This window comes from Phaseolus vulgaris, chromosome 2 (genome assembly GCF_051622355.1).
Source record: "Phaseolus vulgaris cultivar YP4 chromosome 2, ASM5162235v1, whole genome shotgun sequence".
NCBI classification, from domain to species: Eukaryota; Viridiplantae; Streptophyta; class Magnoliopsida; order Fabales; family Fabaceae; genus Phaseolus; species Phaseolus vulgaris.
The window spans coordinates 40,039,368-40,057,308 of NC_143499.1; the positions used below are offsets into that span (position 1 = coordinate 40,039,368).

Below are 17,941 nucleotides of genomic sequence, written 5' to 3' on the forward strand. Positions count from 1 at the left end.
TTATTAAGCACAATTTGTTTTGTGATTTGAGACTCTCTTGTAACCTTAATTTTGATCATAGTGAAGCTTAATTGACTAGCTTGTGCCTGTGGTTTTTACTTCTCACATTGAGAAGGTTTTCCATGCTAAAATTTGTGTGTCCTCTTTCCGTGTGTTTTTGTTGTTGTCATTCTTTGTTATTGTTCCTCACAGATTCCAATCAAATGGACCTAATTTCAGCAATGGTAATAAAATCATATGATATTGTTGCACATTACTATCATTACTTTTTCTTAGGTTGACCTGTCTTGGAGGTCATCTTATCTACTTTCACTCCAACTTTAGGAGGACATCTCGGTCTCCTAGAGTTTTAAACAAATTCATCATCTTCTAAGAACTTTGAGATCAAATTGATTTCTTCTAAGAAAATACATGTCAAGGTAGATTCAACTGTATCTACTGATAAGATGTCGGACATGACAATGGAACCTCTTGTTCCTCACCCGAAAGAGATTCAAACTAATTTTACAAAACTAAATCTTAAAAAACATATTTAGAAGTAATTTGTTTGACAACAACTAATTTAGGACTTATTGAATTAGTTGTAGATTTTAGATGAGAGAATCCTTCTAAAAGACCAAAATTTTCAAGAGGTAAGGAATTCCTTTTTTTTTATAGAAAATAATTTGATTCATGAACATTTTCCAAAGAAGGCATATCAACAAAAATATCATCCTAAGATCCTGAACCAGCTCTTATATCTTCAGTCGATTTCTTAAACTTTTGACCAATAAGATATTCGTTTTCCGCTTGGGAATAACAACTTTAATAAGGTATAAAGATTAATAACAACTCCCTCAACTTTGACCATCCTTGCATTACGAACATGTACATCATATATTTGTGTCTCTACCCATAATTTTGTTTCTCTGTGACACCAATCGCTTCCTTGTGAGGAACATCATTAGTTTAATTAGTTTAATTAGTTTAATTGGTCTGGTTAATCACAAGTTTATATTGTACAACAATAGTAGCATCCAGTTGACCGTGTTATTAAGGTTATCATGATTTCATTTGCATCTAGAGAAATTATGCCCTGTCATTTTGCATGAAAAGCATAATGGAGTCAACTTTTCAAATTCAATATTTGCAATAAAAGAAAAACTAAGTCTTTCCACCAAAATTTGAATAGGCAAAGCAGATAGGATATCAATATCAACTAACATTCTAGCAAACAAACCTTTAGATTTACTCATGGTGAAATCATCAAGAGAAAAAGGAGTATCAATTCCTTTCGCTATAGAGAAAATTGCTTTTGATTGTCAATATTTCATAAGAAGATCGTGAATCCTAATCCAACATTGAGCTTTGATGAGCTTCATGTAAGATGTCATAGAGTCTTCGGTCCAAGCAAACTCTCAAGATACCCGAATTAAGATTTCAAAACCTCACTACTAGGACATTTCTCATGTCTTCAAAGGAAGAAAAAACAAATTTGTAAAACCTTTTTCCCAGAAGAATAACTTCCCATGATCCCAGAGATTTCCAAGCAAAATCTAGCTTTTTGCATACGTCCATATGAGTAAGAGGTTTGTCACATTTGGATAGTATTAATTTTCAATTGAGGTGATTTTTAGGGTGTAATCTGAATTGAAGTTTTAGTAATAAATGAAGGAAAAATTTTGTTTGTTCAAGGAAATTGCAATTATGTTGGGATTCTTATATCTTAACTCTTATTATTAAATTCATAGTTTATATATATATATATATATATAAAGTAATTTGAACACTATATATTCTGTGAAGATAAAGTCTGAAAATTGAAAAGTAATTTAAAAAAATTAAAAAAAATATGTTATGACTAAATAAATAAAAATGAAAAACAGTTTATAAATTTAAAGTTATTAATTAATTACGAAAATATAATATTTAATTTTTAAAAATAACTATATAAAAGAACCTTCTTATGATAAGAAGGAATAAAATAAATAATAAATAAATATAATATAAAAAATAATAAGATTTTTTTTTAATTATATAAATTATTAGAGAGAGAGAGAGATTTGGAGTTAGGTTTTGAAGAATACTTATAAGTAATTTATCAAAAAGGGATTTTTAAGGTGTTTTATATATACATTTTGTTTTACTAATTTTATATGCATTTTTATATACATATATGGTATTTTTAGTGAAAAAGAAAACACTTTCTATATTTGTGTATTTCAATATATAAGTATTTATATTTTTCAAGAATATCATAAATTAAATATCTTAAAATTATTTGTGATTATGATTTTAATAACACATTTTGAATTTAAACAAGTTAGATATTGTATGTAAGAGTGTGTGAGATTTTGTATGAGATTATTCATCCGTTGAACATTGAAAGATAAACGAGTTGAAAGGCTTTGTCTGAGGTTATTTATTTACGATGGTGGTTAATTATGAAAAAAAGTCTAACTACTCTCTAAGAACATGATTAAATGAGCATTGGACCTACATGGGTCTAAAATGACCTCCTTATATGTAGGGATCCATGACAAAAACTATAAATAGGTGAATGCTCCAAAAATGAAATGTAATGAATGTTTAACCCTAAACACAATTATAACATCACCACATCTGACTTAGCGTTAAAGTATTTTTGTAGATACTTTGCTTCGGACAGAAAGACAATTTATATTTTGAAAGACAAAAAATTACAAGACTTAAAAGTAAATGATAAAAGATATTCAATCTTGTAAAAATTATTTGTTTCCTAGATTAAATTAAGTTAATATAATAGACTATTTACAAAACTGAGATCCTATCTTATTTATTATAATCTAAGGACCAAATAGAGGATCAAACTTCTAGAAATACTATAGAAAAATAATAACTTATTTTCTATATGCAAAAACATCGATTTATATACTAATTTCAAATATTTTCTTCAAACTCCATTTGTCATCTTTGTAATAATCCTTCCTTTCTACGTAGTTGTTATACTTTTTTTTATTTGTTTATTAGATTTAACTCTAGTAGTAACTCTCTCCAATTTCTTAGATGGTTTCATCTTCCTTCATTATCAATGATTAAAACTTCGGCAATCCCTAAAAAAACACAAGTGACCATAACAATTTTGGGTTTATAGATAAGAAACAGATAACAAAAAAGACACAGTAGTTTAAATTTTCAAAGGCATCTCATACATTTTGAAGAGAATGGTATATTAATTTTATGTTTAAGGATATTTTGATTTGACCTACTTTTAGAACATGAATCAGTTTTCACATAACCTTAATTATTACAATTGATGAAGATCTCTTGCTTAAAGTAGAGAATGAAAGATTCTTATGAACCCTAATAAAAAAAAAAGCAGCTCAAATGTAAAAGAAAGGAAAAGCAAAAAGAAAAGAAAGTGCAAATTCTTATTCACAAAGTAAAGTACATCAATGTATATATAAAAAAAACAAAAACTAAAGCCTAACAAAAAAAATAATAAGGAAAGTTGAGAAAAAAAACTAATAAAATCCAATAACTTAAAATAGAAAAGTAAATATGTTAACATTAATTTTTTAATTTTTTTATCAAAATTATGATTGATTTTAGAATTCTTAGTTTTGGAGTATTGCATTCCACAAAGAGTAATTTTCAAATATGATGATGAAATGTGAAATCTGAAAAAAAAATTATAAATAATTTCTAGAATTTATATTTTGAAATATAAAATAAATAATATATTTCGAAATGTGATTTTTAAATAGAAAAAATATATTTTGAAACGTATAGTTTAAAATATAAAATATTATTTTTAATGTTTTAAAATGTATAATACAAAAACATCATCTGAAGCTGCGCAAATGAAAACCTTTAGATAAATAATTTTTGCGGGAGTGAAACTTGAATTGAACTGTTCTTACTTAATCCGTTTTTGTTTGATTCTGTGCCCTTGAAAATTTAGGCCTAACAAATCATTGTTGATGAATATTTCGGTGTAAAAGTTTTATAAATCCAAAATGTCTTTTAAACAATAATTTTTTTCGGATGGAAAGTTGATTCTTCATTACTCAAGTACCAAGTCAAATAATAACTACGTATGATAATATGTAATTTGTTATTTTAAAAAAATTTTGCGATTATTATTAATCTTGCTATATACACGTTCTTTCCAGATCTGATGGCGTCGTTGTTTTCATAAACATGATGAGTACAGAAGAAAAAGAAGAATTATTAGTCTGGTCCATGTCCTTCTCAGATCGGAGGTGATAATTAATTCTTAATTTCTACGAAACCAGATTCTAATACACAGGATTTAGCAGTAAAATTCAGATGAGATTTTTAAATGTCATGTTTGTCTAAGATTGAGGATGGTGAGGGTAACAAAACTTCATACATAATATATTTATTATTACTTTTATATATATATATATATATATATTATTTAATTGAGATATTAAGAAGTGAACTTTAAGTCTAAATCAACTCCATAAACGACTCATGAAGTGAGGTTTGCATCCACCTATATACTATGAAAAACTCTAATATCTAGTCGATGTAAAATCTCTAACACATCCCCTCACGTCGAGACTGCCAACTCATGCGTGGAACTATATATTATGGATAGTCCGATAGCGAGTGACACGATAGGTCCAACACAAACACTTGCTAGGATAGGTTCGAAAATGGCTATAATATCATCTTAAGAAGTGGACTTTAAGTCTAGCTCAACCCTATAAAACCGTCTCATGGGGTGAAGTTTGCACCCACTTATATACTATGAAAAACTTTAATCTCTAGTCGATGTAGAATCTCCAACATGAGAAGAAATAAATAGAGGAAATAAATGAAAAAATGTAAAAAAAATAATAGAAGGAACCAAAGCAATTATAATCCATTATATATATATTATTTATTTATTTTAAACACATTCACTTTATTCTCCATAACATACTAATTTCATTTTCAAGGATTAAAACATTCGTAAAATATTCCCCTCAATTTATTTAATTTTTAATTTTTACTGATAAAAAAAATATTAATTTCATTTTCAAACACATCTTTTCATTTTTAGAGTATAATAAATTATGTTTTTCCATATTTCACTAGCAAATCAGCATTATTTCTTCTTTTCTTTCTTTTTTTTCTCTCTTTTTTTTTCATCCAAACTCAACATTTTACTATAGAATATGTAACTTTTGAAATTCTTAAAATTTTGTAATAATTAATTCTAATAAATGCAAGCGAAAATGCATAAGAAAAAGTTGTTTTACTTTTTCTGCACGAGCATAGGCTCTCTTTTTCTTCATGTTTTGCATTAAACTAGAATAATTTATCCATAACCTTTGAACAAAGAGAAATTCTACTGTGAACAAATATACTTTAATAGAGAAATTATAAAATAAAGAAGAAAACCTTCTGGTTTGTATTGAAAGTGTCATAGATTTATGGTTACAGGCATGGCCAACCGAAAACTCTGACATAAAACATTGGCACTTTTGTTCTTCATTGGCCCTAGAATGCATCTTTGTCAGCTTATGAAATTCCTTGTTACTACAGTCTGCAGGCAAACACATGCAAAATGTGTCATGCTGTTTCCTTCCTCCAAGAATCCAATGCATGAATCACTTGTGATGTTTTCTGGTTGGAACTGTGTATCATGTTACTTCTATAGTAGCAGATAGGTTTTTACTTATTCAGGAACTCACAGACCGTGTTTAATGGTAATTATATTAAAAACTATATTAATATCAAAATTAAAGTATGCTTTTAATTAACTAGCTCAAATTTATAAGATTTATTAGAAAAAAATTATTATACTTATAATTTTAATATGCTCTTTAATAAAAACTTATTACTTTTAAGTATTTAAAATTAGTCCATGAGATAGAGATGTTAATGAAACTAAATGAAATTTATAGTGATTTTGTTTCTCTTAAACATCTATCATATATAGGTATTTCCCATAAGGGTTTAATTCTAAATTATTTTAAAATAAAATTAAGAATTAATTATTCATTTTGTCTAGTTTTTTAAAAATTAGTTTTAATACTTAACATTATCTTTTTGTCTTTGATTTTTTAAAATTTCTTTTGATATAATACTCAAATTAACACTAAAAAATAAAAAATAAATACATATGGAAACTTAAAAAATTATTTTATGTAAAAAAACTAAAATAAATGTTTTCTGACACATGAATTAATAGGAAATTAAATCTAAAATAATTTATTTTAAGCTAAGACAATCTTCTTTTTAACCACTACACAGATGTATATAATTAACTTCTGAAATTTAGAGTGAGTCCACATTTATGCTAGTATTAGTTACATTAACTTTAAATTCTTATTACAAATTTAAAAGTAAAAATAAATGAAATATTTTTTTAGAGTAGGGAAATGTCTCCACCTCTATTGCAATATCAGTCTTAAAATAATCATTATTTTTTCATTTTAAATTTAGTATAATATAATTTTAAGGGAAAAAATTTTGTTGACAAAAAAAAACATAGATAAACCATCATAATAATATTTTATACTAAAAAATAAATTAAATATTATTAAAATATTAATTTATTTATTTGTTAATTGCATGTTGTGTCAACATATCATATGTTAAGTTAAAAACATTTACCTCACAAAGTAATAAAATAATATTTAATTATTTATTTTATATTTTAATTTTAAATATTATTATATTATTATAATGTAATGTGAAAGTATATATTTTTTAGTGTAAAAAAATCTTTTCCAAATAATAACTAGTATAACTGAACTCACTCAGACCTTTAACATATTACACTACATCTCATGCCTCAACATAATCGGCACCTAATACAAAATTGCAGGACACAGATGGGGCATAGATCACCAATCATCCCATGCAAGAGCTTTTATTCTCTCTTTCCCAATATTTGTGTACAATTTCATGAAAGCAGGGACGAATATCACACACAAAACGACATAGTTGCCACCCCATCCCTAATCCATTAGAACACACTCCCTTAGTTTGTTGCCTGAATGAATCTACCCTATTTCATCTGCATTTTAACTTTTCCCCATTGCTTCTTGTCTTTTGCTATTAATTTTTTTTGCATATCCCCACATTAAATGCACACCCTCACTTTCACCCCAACAATTTACTCGGTTCCTTAACTAACATTAGCTGTGAAACACCAAGCTCACTCATGGAACCCCCAAAAAACCTTTGAGCCTTCCCTCAACAATGTTTCTCCTTTGAAGGAAACCAAACACTTGGTTTCCCACATAGAAATGGGTTGTTGTGTCAGTTGTAGTCACAAAACCTCGACCTCGCCACTAAGAAACTTCCATGCTTCACCACAACCGCTTACTTACCGAGAGAATCCTTTAGAAAGCAGCAGAGCAACAGAGGAAGAAAGTGAAACAGTGAAGCAAGTGCTCTTGGAAGGCCCCAAATGGAACCCAACAACCTTTGACAAACCAAAACCTCAGAAGCCACTCCAAGACAAGTTCAAAGATGAACAGAGCAAAGTTCAGAAAAAGCCATTGTCCATTCATAGAGCCGAAGACCCCACAGAAGAAGTTTGCAGCTTGAGCGAAACCATGTCCACAACTACTTCAATCACCGAGCACAGAGAAGAAACGTGCAAAAGGGTCGATATATCTCAGGCCAAATTGCAGAAAAATCGTTCCTTTCCCGGTGAGAGAAGAGAGAGAACAGTGCATGGTGCAAGGAACAACCTTAAGTCTATGAGGCTAGTTCAGTGCAGAGACCAAACGGCTCAGAAAACAGGCAGCGTTGGAACACTTCGCCGGCAAGATCCGGCCGAGAAATCTTTCCGGCAGTCAAGGTCGCCGGCCACCGGTGCCAAAACCGGAGGATCTAAGTCCGTCGTGGGTCGGAGCCCATCTGTGAGAAAAACTAACCGGTACCCAGCTAGGGTAACGACAAGCACAACGGGAAACGGTTGCCGGAAAAATGATAATCCGGCGACGGCGAGGAAATGGATTTCTGGCGGCGAGTCACTGGAGAATCCACTTGTGTCATTGGAATGCTTCATCTTTTTATAGGACTTTGTGAATGAGCAGCGATGGTGGTGGGTGGCGCCACCAGTGAGCCACCGTTTAGTGGGTGAGCTTAGTGTGAAATGATATTATGAGTAACTCGTCATTTATTATTTATGTACTTTCTTCGATCTTCTTAATTGCTTATGCAGTTTAGGTATAAATATGGTAAGTCAAAGGTGTGAAATAGGACATTGTCTTAACTTTTGAATTGCATCAATGGCATTGGTAAAATAAAAAACAAAAAGGGTAAAAAAATCTTGAGAAAATGTAAAAGAAATTAATAAAAAAAAACTAACAAAAGGCTTTCTTTCTAAATTTGTTGGTGAATAGAGCCAAAGCAATGCATACTGGAGTGGCAGATTTTGGAAATTATCCTCTGCAACAAGATTTTGGAAATTGTTTGATAAGATGGAGGAAGAGTTTGAATAGTTGCAACAGGTGTATTTATTTGGTGATGGCACTTATATTATACCAGAAAATCGAAGATGTTTTCCACAGGTGCCAGAGCCTCTTCATTATTAGATGGAAAACAAAATTAAACAACAATATGTAAAACTAAAATTGAAAAATATCGTATTTAAATGTAAATTTTACGAATTTCAGATTTGAGAATTAGAAAGATGGCTAATAATTTTTATTTTTATTTTTACTTTTATTGATAAATGACAACTTTTAGTTTTTATATAATATTTTTTGACCATGTCATTATTTAACCCAGCAAAATAAGGTAGCTACTTAGATAGCTTTTTTTATAAAAAAAAAAATATCAGAATTAGTTTAAAATATGACATAAAATAAACAGTATGAAAAAAGGTATATTAGTTGAAAGTAAAAATATAATTAAAACGATTATCTATAAATAAAAATCATAATAGTTTTAAATTAATTGAAAACTAAAATTATAAATACTCTAAAATATATTTTCAGCAAAATGAAATTGAAATTTATATAAAAATATCATATAAACAAGTTAATTTTATAATTTTCAACTATAAACTTTCTATAATACGTTTGTAATGTTATACTAACACTTTTGTATTATTTGGTAATTGATATATTTGATATGCATGATATGGCAACTTTGTAATATTTGTGATATTACTGTTAGAAAATTATTAAATATAAATTAATTTTAAAAATTAAAAATAATTACTTCTTATATTGACAAAATTATATATTATTTTAGAGACAAAAAAATTATTGTATCTAAATTAGTTTTTATAAATAGTTTTTAAATTGATATTTAATTATCTACCTTAGTTTTAGCTACCAATTATTTAGATTTTAAAGTTCGTATCTAAAATTTTGGTATTACTAGTTTAGAAATTATTTATTAATAGAAACTAATTTAGATACCAATAATTTTTTTAGTCTATAAAAATAGTATTTAATTTTGTCAATATAACAATTAATTATTTTTTGTCTCTAAAAATAATTTTTATTTAATAATTTTCTTGTAGTGTAGGAACTAATAATATTATTTTTTATAAATAAAAAGATAAAATATATTTTTTTTTTTAAAAAAACTTCAACAAATATTTAAAAATTATAGTAAGGTTTTAGATAAATTTAGGGTATTTTTGTCTCTTTATTTTTAAGACAATCTCTTAAAATATAAGTAATAACAAGAGAACAACTAAAAGATAAGGAGATTTAAAAAAAAAAATACTACAATGAGAAGCTTATTTTTAGTTCAAAAGGTTTAACTAAGTTCACTTTTAAAATTCTAACCCATAACAAAGCGTTCACACCTATATATCCAAATTTTTTATTTTTATCATTATTATATATTAAATAATGAATAAAAATAAATTTATGATACATATATTTATAACATTTAAATATTTTTATAATTTATATTATCTTAGTATTTTTTATTATATATTAAATAATAAATACATATAAATTTATGATAAAAATAAAAAAATATAAATAGACATGCATTACAAATTATATTTAATTTTTCATATGAAATCTTGTTACTCACTCTCAATATATGTGGATTTCTAACCATAACACTAATTTAGTGTTTATTTTTATGATATTTTTTATGATAAACCTAATGGAAAGAGTGAAATAAAAAAATATTTATTTTAAAAACAAATTGATTCTGTACAAATAATTATATTAACATGTTATATAAATATTAATATTTAAAAATATTTTTATTAATCAAAGATATATTTGAAATTATTTATAATATTTAAGGTACGCTTTTTCATATTTTTAATATTTATAAATATAGTTATATATTGAAAATGCGTGTGCGGATAAGTTGGTTAATTTAAAATTTATTCATATAAAATCATTTCATTTGTATAATAGGTTTCCATCTAGTCTGTTCTTATAATCTCTTTATGAATATGTATAGTCTACCTATATATTGTTTTCGTTAATATATGGGTTTGGTCTACTCTCCCCATATTTTTGTATTTTCTTTCTTTTTTTTAATAATAGTTTTTTCATGTGATGATAAATGATTGTTGTTCATTGAGGTATAAGTCTAGCTGAGATGTCAAGTTGCATAGCGATGTCTAACATGAAAGTTTTTATAAAAAATATATAGTTATATATCAATATAAGAGGTTACGGGTTACCTCAGTGCACCACAATATTTTAACTCATCATTTCGAACAATTTTTTTGATTGTGCTTTAATAAAGAGGGTAATAGCTTGTGAAAAAGTTTGTGGGTCTTTGTGATTTGGTGTATTTGGAAGCATAGAAACAGGATTATTTTTAATCAATCAAAGATAGATGCAGAGGAAATCCTTACAATGACACAAATTCAATCTTAACCATGAATGAAACATAAAGTAAGGAATGTCAACTTCTCATTTTCTGATTAGATATATCTCCCTCTATTTGTATTAAGATGATAACAAAATAAGAATGTGGGCATAAAAGCTTTACTTGCCTTATTTTGTTTAGCTTTCTGTTTTTTGGCAATGCTGGAATTGAATTTAAAAATATGTAATTTGAGTCATTTGGTTTAACTTTGATTACCTTCTTGAGATGGCTAAGAGGTGTGGAAGGTCGTTCTTTTTAGTGCGGGTAGTTTTTGTTTGGTAGTAGGATGCTTATTTCGGGTAGGGAACCTTTGGGGCAGCCTAAAACCACATATTTCTAGTTTAGGAAAATATTATGTTTTTTGGGCTGTGTGGAGTGCATACAGTTTATAATCATATGTAGCTATTCTGGTATTTATGTAGAATAATTACAATATTATGTGGAGATAATTGATATGTCTCTTACTCTAGGAAGGGAAAGGTTTTACTTTTGGTGCAGATATTGTTTCTAATTTGAAGCTAAATAAATATGTAGCTCACGGAAAATTGTAAATTGGTGAGGAGGAAGTGTAAGTGCAGGTTGAAAAACCAGTCATCAAGAGATTGGAAGGAACAAGAACATCAATTCATTTTTGTTAAGAGATATTTGGAAGATGTTGTTGGAATATTGCATGAGACCACAAAGTTTTGTATGGAGGTTGTATTAGATTATTGATATAAAACGGTTGGACCACTTTTAAAATGTTGTTTTTAATTTTATTAATTATTTGTTAAAAAAAATTATTTAAATATAAATAATGTTAAAGAAGTCATATAAATTGTATATATTACATTAAAAAAACTTAATTATATTATTAGGTAGTGCTATGTACTTTTAATTCATATAGATTAGTGATTTATTTTTATTATTTTTTATTTATTACTATGTATGTAACAAAGTAATAATTCAAAATATTGAAATTTTAAAATATAATTAAGGATATAATATATATATATAATAGAGATATGTTGATTATATATATATATATATGTCTATTTTTATGTAAGTTTTTATCTTTTATTTTATTTATTAGTTTCACTTTGATTTTTTATATTTTTTTAGTGTTATGTTAAAATATTTTCAAATATATATATATATATAGAGAGAGAGAGAGAGAGAGAGATTAAGTGTACAAATTCTATGTCTTGTTTGTATAAATTATACTCTAATATAGAATATAGTTTATAAAACAAACTAAAATATGAATCATTTAATTATTTTGTTATTGTTTTTTAATTTTAACAAAATTTAAAATAATATTTATGAGAACATAAAATTATAATTTACCAGTTGGATTAACAAAATCTACTTTTATGTAAAGTTATTAATGATATAATATTATTTCACTCTTTCCATTACTAATAATGTTAAAGTATATTACATCCTTTATACACATCAGGACTATTTCAATTTCAATTTTAATTAACCATATTATGTTCTTTATCGTTCAATGACAAACTAATTTTATTGTCCAACCCTAAACAAGAACAAAAAAAAAATAATATACCTTTTACTAATATATGTATTTGATACTTAATCATTTGAAGAATTAGCCACACATTAACTACTAATAACTACAACCCAACTTTCAATGCGAAATATAAATCCGCTTAATACTTATTCATACAAATTATTTATAAATCAATAAATAAAAATCTGTTTGAAATTATAATGAAGTTGTATTAAAATTAATAGTAGATTTTTTTCAATATTCTTCAGCTAATATTTGAAGTATAGTTGTTAATATATTTTTTATTTGTCCATTTTGATTTTCCTCCCAAACTTTATCTTTGGATCAAAGTTTCATCCTAAAACTAAAGTGAGTTATGCACATGGTTTTGCATCTCGAGGCCTGCTAACCCCAATGGTTCACTTTGATAACAATTTTTATAGCACACCACCAACAACATTAATTGCATAGACCATGCAACAACACTTTTACAAGCAACTATCCACAAACTTTATAAAGTTCTTGAACTTTGTGTCGTTAAAACTTTCTTACAACAAAGTATGTAATAGAGAAGAAAAAATTGTTGCATGTTGTGTTTGTTTTAGCAATGTGATAAGAGTATTCAAATCATTTGTGTTAATAATTGAGCTAGGTCTAGGTGCTATGTGCAATGGTTGAAAACTTATAAAAAACATCAAGAGTGCATTAACTATATCCAATGCTACATCTTTTAATAAAAAACAGTTATGATTCTAATTCTTTATTTTCATTTGTTAATGAAATGGCTAGAAAAAGCATATTGAATTTGATTTGAGAAAGGAGGGAAACCCATTATAATGGTTGCCTTTATCTCTAGGACAATGTAGATAACTTCATCCATAGTGATAGTGGTCCTCATTTTTTTATTCTAGAAATTATTTTATGGTGCTATGGATATATGAACCATTTTGGACACTTTTTTAGGTTTCATCCTCTCAAGCACAAGAGACAAAGAGCAACAAAGTGAAGAAGGGATGACATGGTTATGAAGAAGGAAGGTGTAAAGGTCCAAATTTCAAAATTCAACCCTAAAGAGAAACAAAGTGATTCCATGATGATCAATAAAAGAATTATTTAACATATTTCAGTGCTTTCATGATTCTTCAATATCTGCCTCCACTGAAATTCAAAAGGGTCAGGTTTTTATTTCTCTTTGAAATGCACCCCAAGACAATAGAGATGCTTTGAATAATTTTTTTTTAGTACCTAAAAACGAGAAGAATAAAAGAAATTGTAAGTTAAAATTAATTTATACATAAAATTAAAAAAGAAATAGAGAAATCAAGTATTGAGAGATAGCTTAACACTTTTTTGGAAATAAACCAATTGAGAGATAGTTTAAGGTATTTGGAAAGTGGATATTAATATGATTTAACTTTCAATAATCTATTTATCTCAAGCTATCAAATATATATTCTTCATTTATAGCTTTAGATACTATTCTTTCAAAAAAAAATATTACTATCATTTCGCAAAAAACATCTTTAAGTTCTCTTTTAGTGCTTATGTGGTGTAAAATCAATCAAATTAAATTACAATTACACTTTTAAAGAAAAAGTGCATATCCACCTCAACGTGTTTATTTTGAACTTAAGTATGATAATGAACTATCTTTATGATTGATTTATTATTATCATAAAGTTTCATTAGCGTATTCCATTTATCTTTCAAATCTTCTAAACCAAAGTAGTTCGAAGATACCTATTATATTTTTTTTTCATTAAAAAAATACTGCAATCCCTATTAGAAAAATAACTTTTAATAATAGTTGAAAAAAATATATAATAAAAGGTTTAGAATTATTATCATTAATAATTCTGTCATTGTTAAAATTCACACAATATACCATGACAATTATAATTGTCAATTGTTTCATTCACATACAATTCCTCATGATAGTTGTTATGTCTCGTGTAGTTATATATTTTTTTTTACTTTTGGAGCAACTTTAGATAATAGTTGAAGATTTGTACCATAATCATTCGTAGTATGTGTTTTTTTATTTTATTTTTTTTATATATTTCTAAACATATGCATTCAAAAAAATATTTCTAAACATATAAGTAATTATAAATCACAATTTTCATAACAAAAAATTATACTCAAATGGTCCAACACCATTTGAAATTAAAACATAATTAAAGATGTGACTCACTATCAAACAAGTTATCAATGAAAAAAAGTTATAGATAGTACAAAATAATATCACATGAAACTGGAAAGATTTATTAACAAACTCATCAAAGACTTTAAACTTTCCATCCCATAATACCTTCAAATCTTCAATCAACAAACTCATTACATTTATTTCATCTCTTGGTTGTCTCTTGATCATAGGTCATCTTAAAGAACATCATGCATTAGTCTTCATACATCATTATAGACGAAAATTATAAATAACTAGTAAAATAATTCATAACTATGATTAATACCTAAATTATCAAACAAATTCATTCCATTTGTAACTAGTACAAGTCTAAGATTTCTTGTCAATGGTTGACTCGCCAACATCATCAATTTGATTCATGCTTGGCAAATTCAACAATTCACTATATTATATTTATATTGTATAATTTTTAAGAAATTCATCACAAAGAAAATACTCATTAATTTCATCAATATGCAATCACTACAAGAAAATAACAATTTAGTCACCGAATTTAGCGACCGAAAATTAGTGGTCGCAATTTGCAACCGAAATAGCCACCAAATACCCGTAGTGTCAGATCTGCGACCGAAATAGCGACCGACTGAATTATTTATAATGTTAGTTAGTTTTGCGACCGAATCCGCGACCGAATATGAGAGTGACAAAACCATTGGTCGCTAAAGTGGTGGCTGTTTCGAATAAATTGGGAAAAATATATCTGCAACCAAATTAGCAACCGAATATGTTTATTTTTTAGCCACCGATTTTATTTCGGTCGCTAAATTTTATTGCTTTTTTCTGCCACCGAATTAGCCACCGATTATGTTTACTTTTTAGCCACCGATTTTCTTTTGATCGCTAAATATAAATGTTTATTTTTGCCACCGAATCAGCCACCAAATTTATTTAGTTTTTAGCCACCGATTTTGTTTCGGTCGCTAGATATAATTGTTTATTTTTACCACTGAATCAGCCACCAAATACGTTTATTTTTTAGCCACCGAATTTCTTTTGGTCGCTAAATATAATTGTTTATTTTACTACTACTATTAATAATAATAATAATTCATTTTTATTTTAAAAAACTATACAAGGATCACACACACTTTTGAATATTAATGAGTACTCATCCGTTTAAAAAATAATTAGTTGTATTACTGGTTTCTTTTTCTATTTAAAAAATATATGTCAAATATATTTGTAATTTCTTAAATTTAAATAAAATTTATTAAATATTCTTTTTAAAATATCAGCTCAAATAAAAATTCTAAATAAAATTACATAAAAAAATATTATTATTAATAAAATTAATACTTTAAAAAAAGTAAATTATGCTATATAATTAAATTTAAATAAAATGATATCTTTAAAATAACTTTAATTTTATAAAAATAAATAAATTTTTAGAATTAAATTGTAAATATTTTTTTAATTATTAAATTTTAATTATTAAAATATCCATATTTACTATCATGGATATTTAAATATTTGTTTTTAATTTTACACAAATGCTATATTTTTTAATATTTTTTAATTTGGAATTTGTTTTTTTTTTAAGCTTTGGAGTTATTTGGAAGTGCAGGTGCTCTTAGGGTACCAAATACCCAAAATTGCTTATAGGAGTGAAGAAAGGTGCGGAGGAAGCTGCAGCGGTGGTCGGAGGAGGAGGAAGTTGCAGCGGTGGTCGGAGGAGGAGGAAGTTGTAGGTGATGGTCGTGGTGCGAACGGAGGTACGAACAGAGGCGAACGGAGGTGTGAGCGGAGCCGAGCAGAGGCTAACGATGCGAGCAGTGCGAGCGAACGGTATGCTTGTCTTTTGGCTATATGATTGATTGAAAATAGCTACCCCTAGAGTCGTATTCTTTTGGCTTTTTTCTTTTCTTAAAGCTTCATCTTAGTTCTGTCTATTGAAGTGAAACTCCAATTCTGATTGGAAAACAACAGCAAAAGCATATGTAAAACTGCATCTAAGTTTTGTTCTAGTTAATAGCTGTTTGAGTTGAGTAAACATATTTGACCTTCATTTCAATCAATATATCAATACCTTGGCAGTGAAGACCGAATGAACTCTCCCTAGTCTCATAGATTTATGCTTATGAGGTATGACCCATTCTACCAAGCAGACAAAAGACTCCCACTGGTTTCTTTGCAGTGAATCCCCAACAAATAGCAGTCTTTTCCCTTGAAGCTTTCTGAGGGCTAGCTCTGGGTTGAAACTGCAAAATATAGTCATTTTGGAATGTAGTTTACATAAACTAATCATACATGTATATGATAAAAATGTTTATATACATAAAGCAAGTTCTACAATTACAATTGGCAAGTTGGAGTGAGGAACTTACCGTGGCAAGGTGCAATCTTCTGGCTGCCACTCCCAGTGACGATAGTCAGAATCATTCCTCCCATTCTTGACACAAGAAAACTGTCTATCTATATATGGGCAGCTTATGTCAGAGTAGAGAGGCGTTACTGAAGAGTTAAACACCCATTTCCCATTGGCAACATTGCACTCCTCAAGGTCAAAATCAAACTTGTCATCAATCCATGATGATGCATTCACAATCACAACCTCTTCATCTGCCTTTTTGTCACCTGCTAGGACTGTCATTGTATGATGAGATATAATTGCATTAGAATCAAACTCATAATAGATAAAAACATAAGAAGGCAAAGATGAGGTGAGGTATATAGTTGTGGCATATGAGAAGCTGACTTACTCGACTTTGGTTTGGTGATTTGTCTAGGACATGGTTTGAACTTGAAATGGACTTGGAAGAGAGGAAACTGAGTCTCTCTGCATACAAGATAGCCACAAAAACAAGAACGCAGGTTGTGATGATAATGATGGGAAGAGGAAGCTTTCCTCTGGCTTGCAACCAGTTTGAAATCCCTAAAATATCTAACCTACCATGACATTTATATGAATTTAAATTAATAGACAGAAACAGAATATATAAAAGATAAATTTGTCATAATAATAAAAGAAATATCTAAAACTACTCAAAATTTGAGTAAGGCAAAATCTTATAAATTTTGACATGTTAGAGATGTAGCGGGCATGCAGTGAACTTGTGAGCATTAGGCATGTGTCCTAAAGACGAGTGAGATTATTCTGGAGGGATAGAACATGTAATTGGAGCAAGTGTAACAATCAAGATTGCTTCAATTATGGGGTTTGACTGGCATCACATATGAAGGTGTTGTTCAACGGGTATGCTATTGTTTTGATTTTGTAACTCACATGCTTGGGTTTGGGACATATTACATGGAATGATGTTAGAAAATAGAAGGGGATTAAATCACAATACTTGTTTTTCAGCTCCCTGAAAATCTCTATCATCTTATACGAGTAAACTTGAAATTAAATCCAACCCAAAATTTTAAAATATTATAAATATGGGTCATTCTTTTGATTGATCTTTTCAATTCAATGTGTGTCTCACTTGCCATTCCAACATATAATCATTTTG

General features: G+C 27.7%; 1 protein-coding gene across 1 annotated transcript; it reads left to right on the forward strand.

Moving 5' to 3' along the window:
- Positions 1-6,761: 6,761 nt before the first annotated feature.
- LOC137809484 (uncharacterized) lies at positions 6,762-8,223 on the forward strand. Its single transcript, XM_068610591.2, has one exon. It carries the CDS (start codon positions 7,230-7,232, stop codon positions 8,007-8,009), a length of 780 nt encoding a protein of 259 aa, XP_068466692.1. The 5' UTR covers positions 6,762-7,229; the 3' UTR covers positions 8,010-8,223.
- The last annotated feature ends 9,718 nt before the right edge of the window (positions 8,224-17,941 follow it).

Excerpts from the sequence above, each read along its gene's own strand:
- LOC137809484 (XM_068610591.2), top strand. The coding sequence starts at position 7,230 with ATGGGTTGTTGTGTCAGTTGTAGTCACAAAACCTCGACCTCGCCACTA.